The following is a 12,698-nucleotide window of genomic DNA, read 5'->3' on the forward strand; positions in this document are numbered from 1 at the left end:
GTGGAGAGTCTTGCCTCAATGTTGAGGGCCTTGCTCTGGATTAGGCTTTAGCTGAAGGGAATGTCGTGACTGGTTTGATTTTCTGTTTTGAGACAGGGTCTCCCTCTGTCACCCAGGCTGGAGTGCAGTGGCACAATCTCACCTCACTGAAGCTTCGACCTCCGGGCCAAAGAGATCCTCCCACCTCAGCCTTCCAAGCAGCCAGGACCACAGGCTCATGCCACCATGCCGGCTAATTTTTTGTATTTTTGGTAGAGACGGAGTTTCACCATGTTGCCCAGACAGGTCTCAAACTCCTGAGCTCAGGCGATCAGCCCACCTTGGCCTCCCAAAATGCTGGGATTACAGGCGTGAGCCACCACGCCAGGCCTGATTTTCTATTCAGGCCACTGAAACTTTCTCCATGGCAGCAATAAGGCTGCTTCACTTCCTTATCATTAATGCATTCACCACAGTTATACTTACTTTTAATTTCCTCCAGGAGCTCCTCCTCTGAACTCCCAACTTGGCTAACTGTCTGACACACGAGTCCTGGCTTTCAGCCTGTCTCGGCTGCCAGCACGCCTTCCTCACTGAGAGTAATCACCTCTAGCTTCTGATTTTAAGTGACAGATGTGGGACTCTTCCTGTGACTTGAACACTTAGAGGCCATTGTGGGGTTATTAATTGGCCTAATTTCAATATTGTTGTGTTTCAAAGAATAGTGAGGCCTGAGGAAAGGGAGAGAGATGGGGAACAGCCAGTCAGTGGAACAGTCAGCAGACGTTTATTAAGTTTGCAGACTTAGATGGGCATGGTTCATAGTGTCCCAACACAATAACAATAGTAACCTCAAAGATCACCGATCACATAGTAACCTCAAAGATCACCATAACAGATAGAATAAGCGTGAAAAAGTTTGAAATATTGCAAGAATTACCAAAATGTGCCACAGAGACACAAAGTGACCACACGCTGTTGGAAAAACGGTGCCGATAGACCTGCTCCATGCAGGGTTGCCAGAAACCTGACATTTGTAAAAACTGCAATCTCTGAGGAGCGCAATAAAGCAACACGCAGTAAAACACGGTATGCCTGCGTAAGGAGCCTCCTCATGATGACGGTGATTACTTCATTCCAACAGCTATTGATAGGCACCCACTATGCATAAGCACCGTATTAAGCATTAGAAAGGATTGAAACAGTTATGAAGCATGAATACTTTTCTGACCCCAAAAAACACAAACCCTAAAACATCCAACATGGTATGTGACTATTTGTAAATGCCTGGTGCAAATAGATAGTAGAGAAATTCTGTGGCAGAGGGTCTACCATGGAAGTGGGGAAAAGTGCAATGAATAACAGGGAGGGCTAAGCCTTCAAGAATAAAGAAGAATGAGAGAAACAGAGCTGGAGCAGAGAATGTTCTAGGCCATGGGGTTATATAGGCAAGACAAGGTTGCAAAAGCTGACAACCCTCCAAGGACCATGAAGAGGCCGGTATGTCTGGAGTGAAAGGAAGGCAAAGGGGACATCCTTCTGGAAAGGGAAGTCAGGGCCAGTTTGTGAAGGCCTTAGATGCCAGGCTATTGCACCAGTGTCTGAACTGTAAGCAGTGGAGAGTCAAGCAATTTATCAGTAGCTTTTAACTTTAATTTTGGTGAAAATTACCGATTTTTTTTTAAAAAGCAGTAGTGAAAGTATATAGACCCTACTGCACGCTTAGGAAATCAGAATTCCTAAATTTGGGCCTCAGGCGTACGTTCCATGAAAAAATTCCACAGGCAATTCTGACACAGACCAAAAGTCGAAAGCCACTGCTACAGAGTGTAGATTGCCACGAGTACCTTCTGCAGCAGAGGGGTCAGAAGAAAGGAAACCAGAACTTGTGGAGTGCCCACCTGTTTCAGGTGACTTACAGGTATTCTTTCATTTAGTCCTAACAACCCTATGAGAGGAATATTACTTTCTTTTTAGAGACAAAGAAACTGATACTCAAGAGAGGTCACAAATGCAGTAAAACCAGGGATTCAAACTGAGGCTCCAGGCTCCAAGACCACTGCCTTTCTCACTCTATCACTTGACCTCCCGTTAATGGCCCTGTGCATTTTCCCCTTGAAACTTACCACAGCTCAAATTAAATAGCAAATGTGGTGTTAGAAAACTTCTCCTCCCATCCTCTTTTTTCTCCCTCAGTGACAGCTAAATTTTACCTTCCGTTTACCCTGAAACTGAGCCAAAACCACCGAGGGCTATAATTTCACACTAAGTTTATTTTTTTAAAGAAGCTAAATTAACTTCCTCATAATTTTCTTTCTCTTTCTTCTACCCTTTCCTCTGTGACATCTCCCAATACACCTCGCAGTTCCGAAATTCCTTATTTAAAGCAGAACACACAATGAAATCCAAAATATTAAGTAATTACTTTAGTGATTTTCTTTTTACCCTAAGGCTGATGAGGACTGTCTATATCAGGCCTCACACAACATCCAAAAGAAATGATGATGACGCTCTGCTTAGCTTGATACAAACAAACATGAAGAGACTGGGGTTTTGTTTGTCTGCTTGTTTTTTAGAGATGGGGTCTCACTATGGTCCACAGGCTGGAGTGCAGTGACTATTCATAGGCATGATGATTGCGTACTATAGCCTTGAACTTCTGGTCTCAAGGGATCCTCCTATCTCAGTCTCTCAAGTAAGCTGACAAGCGTATACCACCTCGCCTGGCTCACTGTTGCTATTTTAACCCAAGGAAGTTCCTCTTTCTGCTTTTGGAAACCATTCTCTGTGGGTAGAATTTTAGCCACTGTATGTGTGTATATTTCTGTGTGTATCTACAAGAGAAGCTTAATATCTCTCCTTAAATCAGTAATGTATTTTCTGTTTTTTTCTTATACTTGAAGTTCTGGGATACATGTGCAGAATGTGCAGGTTTGTTACATAGGTATACAAGTGATACAAGTGCCGCAGTGGTTTGCTACACCCAACAACCCGTCATCTACATTAGGTATTTCTCCTAATGCTGTCCCCTCCCTAGCCCCCAACTCCTCAACAGGCTCTGGTGTGTGATGTTCCCCTCCCTGTGTCCATGTGTCCTCATTGTTCAACTCCCATTTATGAGTGAGAACATGTGGTGTTTGGTTTTCTGTTCCTGTGTTTGCTGAGAATGATGGTTTCCAGCTTCATCTATGTCCCTGCAAAGGACATGAACTCATCCTTTTTTAAAGGTTGCATAGTATTCCATGATGCATATGTGCCACATTTTCTTTATCCAGTCTATCATTGACGGGGATTTGGGTTGGTTCCAAGTCTTTGCTATGGTGAACAGTGCTGCCATAAACATACATTAGCATGTGTCTTTATAAACATACATTAGCATGTGTCTAATTATTTATAATCCTTTGGGTATATACACAGTAATAAGATTGCTGTGTCAAATGGCATTTCTAGTTCTAGATCGTTGAGGAATCGCCACACTGTCTTCCACAAAGGTTGAACTAATTTACACTCCCACCAACAGTGTAAAAGCATTCCTCTTTCTCCACATCCTCTCCAGCCTCTGTTGTTTCCTGACTTTTTGTGATCAACATTCTAACTGGGGTGAGATGGTATCACATTGTGGTTTTGGTTTGCATTTTTCTAATGACCAGTGAGGATGAGCCTTTTTTCATAGGTTTGTTGGCCACATAAATGTCTTCTTTTGAAAAGTGTCTCTTCATATCTTTCACCCACTTTTGATAAAGTTGTTGGTTTTTTATTCCAAATTTGTTTCTTTGTAGATTCTGGATATTAGCCCTGTGTCACGATGGATAGATTGCAGAAATTTTCTCCCATTCTGTAGGTTTCCTGTTCACTCTGATGATAGTTTCTTTTGCTGTGTAGAAGTTCTTTAGTTTAACTAGATCCCATTTATCCATTTTGGCTTTTGTTGCCATTGCTTTTGATGTTTTAGTCTTGAAGTCTTTGCCCATGCCTATGTCCTGAATGATATTGCCTAGGTTTTCTTCCAGGGTTTTTATGGTTTTATGTCTTACATTTAAGCCTTTAATCCATCTTGAGTTAATTTTTGTATAAGGTGTAAGGAAGGGATCCAGTTTCAGCTTTCTGCATATGGTTAGTCAGTTTTCCCAACACCACTTATTAAATAGGGAATCCTTTCCCCCATTCACTGTTTTAATCAAGTTTGTCAAAGATCAGATGGTTGTAGATGTGTGGTGTTATTTTTGAGGCCTGTGTTCTGTTCCATTGGTCTGTATATCTGCTTTAGTGCCAGTACCATGCTGTTTTGGTTACTGTAGCCTTGTAGTATAGCTTGAAGTCAGGCAGCCTGATGCCTCCAGCTTTGTTCTTTTTGCTTAGGATTGTCTTGGCTATACAGGCTCTTTTTTGGTTTCATTGAAATTTAAAGTAGGTTTTTCTAATTATGTGAAGAAAGTCAAGAGCAGCTTGATGGATAACTACTTTAAATTTCATATGGAACCAGAAAATGGCCTGCATAGCCAAGACAATCCTAAGCAAAAAGAACAAAGCTGGAGGCATCATGCTACCTGACTTCAAACTATACTACGAGGCTACAGTAACCAAAACAGCATGGTACTGTTACTAAAGCAGATATATAGACCAATGGAACAGAACAAAGGCCTCAGAAATAACGCCACACATCTACAACCATCTGCTCTTTTTTTTTTTTTTTTTTTTTTTTTTTTTTTTTTTTTTTTTTTTTTTTTGAGACAGAGTCTCGCTCTGTCGCCCAGGCTGGAGTGCAGTGGCACGAACTCAGCTCACCGCAAGCTCCGCCTCCTGGGTTTACGCCATTCTCCTGCCTCAGCCTCCCGAGTAGCTGGGACTACAGGCGTCCGCCACCTCGCCCGGCTCGTTTTAAATTTTTAGTAGAGACGGGGTTTCACCGTGTTAGCCAGGGTGGTCTCGATCTTCTGACCTTGTGATCCACCCGTCTCAGCCTCCCAAAATGCTGGGATTACAGGCTTGAGCCACCGCGCCCGGCAACCATCTGCTCTTTGACAAACCTGACAAAAACAAGCAATGGGAAAAGGATTCCCTATTTTATAAATGGTGCTGGGAAAACTGACTAGCCATACGCAGAAAGCTGAAACTGGATCCCTTCCTTACACCTTATACAAAAATTAACTCAAGATGGATTAAAGGCTTAAATGCAAGACATAAAACCATAAAATCCCTAGAAGAAAACCTAGGCAATACCATTCAGGACATAAGCATGGGCTAAGACTTCATGACTAAAACACCAAAAGCAATGGCAACAAAAGTCAAAACAGACAAATGGGATCTAATTAAACTAAGGAGCTTCTGCACAGCAAAAGAAACTAACATCAGAGTGAACAGGCAACCTACAGATTGGGAGAAAATTTTTGCAATCTATGGATCTGACAAAGGGCTAATATCCAAAATCTACAAAGAACTTAAATGTACAAGAAAAAAACCAACAATCCCATCACAAAATGGGCAAAGGATATGAAGAGACACTTCTCAAAAGAAGACATTTATGCAGTCAACAAACTTACGAAAAAATCCTCATCATCACTGGTCATTAGAGAAAAGCAAATCAAAACCACAATGTGATACTATCTTACCCCAGTTAGAAGGTTGATCATTAAAAAGTCAGGAAACACCAGAGGCTGGAGAGGATGTGGAGAAATAGGAACACTTTTACACTGTTGGTGGGAGTGTAAATTAGTTCAACCATTGTGGAAGACTGTGGCGACTCCTCACGGATCTAGAACTAGAAATGCCATTTGACACAGCACTCTTATTACTGGGTATATAGCCAAAGATTATAAATAATTCTACTATAAAGACACATGCACACGTAGGTTTATTGCAGCAATCTTCACAAAAGCAAAGTCTTGGAACCAACCCAAATGCCCATCAATGATAGACTGGATAAAGAAAATGTGGCACATATACACCATGGAATACCACGTAGTCATAAAAAAGGATGAGTTCATGTCCTTTGCAGGGACATGGATGAAGTTGCAAACCATCATTCTCAGCAAACTAATACAAAAAGAGAAAAACAAACACCACATGTTCTCACTCATAAGTGGGAACTGAACAATGAGAACACATGGACATAGGGAGGGAAACATCACACACTGGGGTCTGTTTGGGGGTGGAGAACTGGGGGAGGGATAGCATTAGGAGAAATACCTAATGTAAATGATGAGTTGATGGGTGCAGCAAATCAACAAGGCACATGTATACCTATGTAACAAACCTGCATGTTGTGCACATGTACCCCAGAACTTAAAGTATAATAATAAAAAAGAATCATAAAGCTATTGTGATGATGAAAAATAAAAGATAGTGTTACCCTTAGTAAATAAAACTGAGTTGTAAGAAAGGAGAGTCATTTGTTTGTTTGGTTTTTTTAGTAGAGATGGGGTTTCACCATGTTGGCCAGGCTGATCTCGAACTCCTGATCTCAAGTGATCCACCCGCCTTGGCCCCTCAAATGTTGGGATTACAGGCATGAGTCACCATGCCCGGCCAGAGGGGAGAGTTATCAATAGAAGGGAAAACAGAGTCATCACACCAAAAATGCATTAAACAGAGTCATATATTTATTTCAAAACATTAAGTTGACTTCCCATTAATAAATACTTTAACACTGAGTGTAGAAAAACTTGTGCACATTCTATAAAGACAATTTATTAAAGAATCAGAGAAAAAGACAGTTCTTTACCTCTAGGCTATTGATAAAACCATCTAGGAGTAGGAACAGCCTCAGGAATGTTACAGGGGAATTGAGGGAGGGCAAGAGAAGAGTTGATAAAATGAGGAAAAAGGTTCTACTCTCCTTTCTTTCCTGGGGCCTTAAAATTAAAAATCTGGAATTGAAAAATATACTTTCGGCCAGGTGCGGTGGCTCAAGCCTGTAATCCCAGCACTTTGGGAGGCCGAGACGGGCAGATCACGAGGTCAGGAGATCAAGACCATCCTGGCTAACACCGTGAAACCCCGTCTCTACTAAAAAATACAAAAAAAAAAACTAGCCGGGCGAGGTGGCGGGCGCCTGTAGTCCCAGCTACTCAGGAGGCTGAGGCAGGAGAATGGCGTAAACCCGGGAGGCAGAGCTTGCGGTGAGCCGAGATCCGGCCACTGCACTCCAGCCTGGGCTACAGAGAGAGACTCCGTCTCAAAAAAAAAAAAAGAAAAATATACTTTCACACACATATCTGCTTCAATGGGTGCTGCCTTTCTCAGTCTTGGAGAAGAATCACACTAGTTAGTGGTCAGGTCAAAAATTGCACACAAGTTCCCAATTTTAGTCTAGGTTAGATCACTCTGGTTAATCATAGGGCCACGATGCCCTCAGAACTCAAGCAGGAGCTGCTGCTACTTGTGCTTAAAGCTGAGGCACAAACAGAATATCATTAACTGGAGAACTGAAGATGCTGCGCAATGCTAACAGTCCCTCTCAGAGGTTCTGCGTGGCTCTGAGTCCTTTCAGTGCAGTTGTTGAATTAACCCATCATCCAGCGAGCTGGCTGGTAGTTCAGCCCCTCCACTTCCTGCAGCTGCCGGAAGACACACTCACCAGGCAGTTGCCCAGGGCTCTCACCCATGGGGGGAACCCATCTGACCACTTTTTTTTTTCTGTAAACCTCAACTGAAACAGAATCTCACAGATGTGGGGTCCCCCTCCTAATTGTAATAAACGTTAGAGAAATGCTCCAGAAAGGAACAAAGGGAGACCCTCTCAGATCAGCCTCAACCCAGGGTGGAATAGGCCTCCTCTGGGCGGCTTCAGGGCACAGAAAAGACCCTCAGCTACTCCTGGCCTCCCCGGGTCTCTTTCCCAGAAGATACAACTTTCCAGGCTGTGAAAAGTAATAGAAGCCAAAACCCTCAAAGCCACCACTGCTCTCGGGAAGTTTTTGAGTAGGATGAGGAAGAAAGAAGAGAGCTCTCCTTCGTTTTGTTACACGATCTTGAGGCCAAGAGCAAGTAGAAGAGAACAAAAGAGGTTTCTTCCTGGTACTACAGATCAGCAACAGTTTCAGAGGGAAGCCTTGGCTCCGGTTCTGGTGCATTTCAAGATAACCGAAGGCCAAGACTTAGCCAAGGAAGGACACCAGCAGATCAACTAGATACGCTTTCACTTCTGTGAGTGTTAGAATCACAGGGGAGACTTTTTTTTTTTTTTTTTTTTTTTTAAGCTGGGAGAACCTCAGGAATCTCCTAGTTGAATTTCTTCATTTTCCAGAAGAGGCCCTGAGGCCTGGAGAGGGCAAGCAGCCTACTGAGGCTGCACAGCTTGTTCTATCTGCTTGGGGGTCATGGAGAGGGGCGGAGCGGCTGCAGTGAGCAATAGGATGCAGGGGAAGCTTGTGCGCCACGTGATGAGTTACATTCAGCCCCCCTGCACATGAAAACTTCCCACCCCTGGGCTCTTTCCCGTTGATTTGTCACGGAAGTGGACAGGTCCTGGACTGAGCTTGTCCGTGGGCTTCCCGCAGGAGGGGAGGAGGAATGCAGGAGTGTCTTTACTTCCCAGTTCGGGAGGCCACCTGGATGGCTTTGATCCACTCTGTGCGCTCTTTGGGGCTGGCCGCTTGCAAGAAATAGTGCACTTCATCTGCTGTGATGATCTCAAAAAGGTTCTCTTCCTCACTCTTCCTGCCTGGGGAAAGAGAAGGAGAATGGTAGCACACACGGGCATCAGAAAGACCACTTGGTCCACCCTTCTCTGCAAGCCACGAAATCTCTGTTTTCTTCGTGTTCTAAGGAAATTGACTATGTGGCTTTCAAACATACAAACAAGGTATGATTATACAATAATTCATTGCACAGTTATATGTATAGTATTGATACAGTAGATACACAGTATGATTGTGTGTGTATATGTATTTTTAAGAAACAGGTAAAACACTTAAGGAGAAACATTTTCTTTCATAGTTTACAGGCAAACTAAATTTCTCACCTTGGTATAGCAACAGTGTTTAATGAGTAACCTCTAATAGTTCCTAATGGGTACCTTCCCTCTGCTCATAATATAAATCAAGGGTTGCTCCTGATATCTATCTATCTACCTGTCTTTCTGTTAATATAGATTTATATTTATAATATACATTTATATATTTATATTTATAATATGTGTGTGTGTGTATATATATATGTTTACATACATACACAAAGCCAGACCTACCAATAGTACCACAAGTATAACCTGAACTGTTTTGCATCAAGGGCTAAGTCAGAGTTCTGCTGAAGACTAAAAGGCAATAACCTGGTCAATACTGTGACAAGGCTTAAAACATCACAAATCAAATAAAGAACCAGCATGCTCTCTGCCCCAAAACCAAAGTATAATTCTAGGTGGTGGGAGTGGAGGTGGGCAAATTCAGGCACAGTTAAACTCTAGGCATTTGCAATTATGATGTTTTCCTGTCAGCCTTGATCATACTACAAACCAAAATGTCAGGACAAAACCAGGGTATGGGATGTCAAAACCACATCTCCCCAGATATACCATTTGTCCTCAGCACCTGAGAAGTCAAACTACACCCACGTGGTTATTCCATGCACCAAATCATAGCCTTGTGGTCTGGGGTCCTCTAGTACAACCCCTTCATTGCTCTTCTTCTAAGCCATTGTGAAGTGATGGATTTTTCCCAGCATTGCTTATGGACTTGCTTGAGGCATCCACAAAGCCATCCAACTCCCCAAGGCCTGGACAGCCTGGACAGCAGTTTGGAGACAAAAAATAACTCTTGGTTTCTCCAAGGTTTTCAGACAGGAAATTCATTCCTGCTATTTTCTTTTCTTTTCTTTTCTTTTCTTTTTTTTTTTTTTTTTTTTTTTTTTTTTTGGCAGTGGGGGAGGGAGACAGAGTACTGCTCTGTCTCCCAGGCTGGATTGCAGTAGCACAATCTCAGCTCACTGCAACCTGCCAAGTTCAAACGATTCACAGGCATGTGCCACGACACCCAGCTAATTTTTGTATTTTTAGTAGAGACAGGGTTTCACCAGGTTAGCCAGGCTGGTCTCGAACTCCTGACTACAAGTGATCTGCCCTCCTCAGCCTCCCAAAGTGCTAGGATTAAAGGTGTGAGCCACCATGCCTGGCCCATTCCTGCTTATCCTGATTAATTAATTGATTGATTAATGTTGGCCTAGGATGTCCAGGTGTGGGAGGGGAGTCTGAGCGGACACACCTCTCTCACACAGAAATTCATCTTACCATTCGAGTTGCTCTCCACTGAAGTCACCACACAGCCTCTCAAGTGAATTGCTCCCAGGGGATCTTCTGCCTAAAGAAGAAAGGAGTTGTTTGCTATGTTTCCAAAATACAGCATACAGACAGACCTCATCCTCTTGGTGAAAAAGCCAGACTCACTCTGGTATACATCAGGGTCCCCAAAATAAGTAAGAGCAGAAGGAGATTAAAGAAAACTGCTTCCAAATCTAGGGTCCTCCCAGATCCTCCACACCCTGCTTCAGTGGGCCCAGGAGGCTGGATGAGAAAATGCAAGTCAATCTGGACTTCAATCTAGAGAAAAGTGACAGGAGAGGTGGAGACGCTCAGGTCACTGTATCCCACCAAAAAAGAGCTACATGTTTCCAGAGCTCTTTGGTCCCATGCACCTGATGCAGCAATATAACCATCAAGGGGAAGTCAAATAGCCCAGTGCTACAAGCAGAGGCTGAACACCCTACCCAGAGTTGTCTTCATGCTTTCAAAGTGGTTCATTTTACGGTGGAAAAAGCCCTCTTCAACAATCAACAGCCCAAATTGCTGGATTTCATACCCTCTTCCAAGTTGATCTGGATGAGGAATTATCACCTTTATGCATATTAAACCATGACTGATTTAATTCCCCTGAAAATATCAGACTGGGGAAACAATATGTTGAGTTGACCAAATAAATTACAATATAGTGATATTTTGTTCCATCCCTAAGCTTATACTGACCTCAGAGGCCCAAGATCTCAGATCTTTGCATTGAAAGTAGATAGAAAAAGGTAGAGGAGAATGGGAGAAAAAAAAAGTGGGCCAGTAAAGAGAAAAAGGGGATATCAACAGAGTAGAGGGGGAATAGGAAGCCCCGATTATAAATGAAGTGGATTTATTTACTTGAATGGATGTAGGAACCACAGGATCTTACCCCAGCAGGGTCGTAGTAGTGCAGGTAGGCAGGGTCTTCTCTCAGGATGAACTTCCTCACTTTCCAGTTTTTCCTCCTATGCCCCTGTATCCAGGATCAACATCAAAAGAAAGGATGGTGAATTCCCAGCATCACTCTGCACATACAATACCTACAGGATAATTATTTGCTGAATTGAGAAAAGAAAGAGAAAATGAAATACTAACTCCAGGATAACAATACCCCAGCCTAGGTCTTTGTCAGGGAGATAGTGCTACAGCCAATTAATAATTTTGGATGTTATTAGATCAAAGAGGTGGATTGAATTATTTCTAATTATTGTCTTCCAGCTTTAGTATGATATAAGGCAGTATTGAGTACAATGTACTATGTTAGGTAATGTAGGGGGAATAAAGAGGCTTAAGATGAGTTTATGATTTTTTAAGATTTAAAAAAGTTTTAAGATTTAAAAAATCTTTAAAGAGTTTATGACTTATGTTGAAATATAAAGTAGCAAATGCCCAAATCAAATAATTGGTATAGATAATGGATCCCAAAGGCATTAAGTAAGAAATGTGTGATTGTGGGTTTTGGATATCAAAGAAAGCCTCATAAAGATCTGCACTTATCCATGTGGGATGCAGGATTTAGGTGGGCAAGAAAAGGTGGGTAGGAGGACAATTGACAACACAAGAGCAGAGGTGGGAATGCAAAAGACATACTCAGGTATTGCTGAATAAGACCAGTCTGGCTAGAATGTAGGGTTTGTGAAGAGCAACAGAGGCAAGGTGGGAAAAGTGGACAGGGATTCAGTGGAAATAAAATGCAGGGTTTGTTGTTGATGGCTTTTGAGTAGGAAGTGAAAGAATGACAATTATATTTAAGAAGATTAATATGGTGACAAAGCACAGGATGGACCAGCTGGCTAGATTAAAGGAAAGCCAGGAAAAAGATAATAAGTAAGAAAGAATTCATTAGGGAAGGATCACAACGATCCAGCCGTAAAATTATTAGGAACTAAATCTTAGGTAGTTGCAGTAGGAGTGGAAATGCATGTTCCTATAACAGACATGACAAAGAAGGAAGAAGAAGAGGAGGAAGAGGAGAAGGAGGAGAAAGAAGAAGGAGGAGGAGGAGGAGAAAAGGGGGAGGAAGATAGGAGGAAGGAAAGAGGAAGGAAGAAAGAAGAAAGAAGGTGACGACTTGTCCTTTCCCAATAGAATTAAACACTGACATTGTCTAGACTGAGTTTTAAGGGCGGAATTTGTGTCTTGCTTATCTTTGCTCCCCAGGGCCACAGTGCCTGGCATACAGCAGCTGCTTCATATCTGTTTGTACTTGCCATGAGTTACCAAGTTATTTCCATTAGTGTATAGCAGATTTTAAACTGTCACGGTAAACCTGACTCTATGATTTCCCACAGAAAATTCAAATAACTTAACTCCAGAAGCCAAAAATAATATTATATTAAAAGATACATGGTTTCTATCTTGCCAATACAAGGAATATTATTTGTAATTTTTTTTTTTTTTTTTTTTTTTTGAGATGGAGTCTTGCTCATCGCCCAGGCTGGAGTGCAGTGGTGTGATCTCG

The 12,698-nt window shown here is 42.3% G+C and overlaps 3 protein-coding genes across 5 annotated transcripts in view; 2 read left to right on the forward strand and 1 right to left on the reverse strand.

The window, feature by feature from the left end:
* The window catches only part of CNRIP1 (cannabinoid receptor interacting protein 1), a 1,091,934-nt gene that overhangs the window by 982,010 nt on the left and 97,226 nt on the right, over positions 1–12,698 (forward strand). The gene's annotated exons all lie outside the window — the stretch shown is intronic.
* The window catches only part of C1D (C1D nuclear receptor corepressor), a 377,915-nt gene that overhangs the window by 16,098 nt on the left and 349,119 nt on the right, over positions 1–12,698 (forward strand). The window lies entirely within an intron of this gene.
* PLEK (pleckstrin) overlaps positions 6,557–12,698 on the reverse strand; it is a 34,890-nt gene continuing 28,748 nt past the window's right edge. The window contains exons 7-9 of the mRNA XM_050754495.1: positions 11,127–11,210; positions 10,202–10,271; positions 6,557–8,641 (exon numbers count right to left, since the gene is read on the reverse strand). Of these exons, the coding sequence (XP_050610452.1) occupies positions 8,505–8,641; positions 10,202–10,271; positions 11,127–11,210 (291 nt within the window). The 3' untranslated portion in view covers positions 6,557–8,504. The remainder of the gene's footprint in view (positions 8,642–10,201; positions 10,272–11,126; positions 11,211–12,698) is intronic.

The sequence above is a fragment of the Macaca thibetana genome, chromosome 13, assembly GCF_024542745.1.
Source record: "Macaca thibetana thibetana isolate TM-01 chromosome 13, ASM2454274v1, whole genome shotgun sequence".
In the NCBI taxonomy this organism is placed as follows: Eukaryota; Metazoa; Chordata; class Mammalia; order Primates; family Cercopithecidae; genus Macaca; species Macaca thibetana.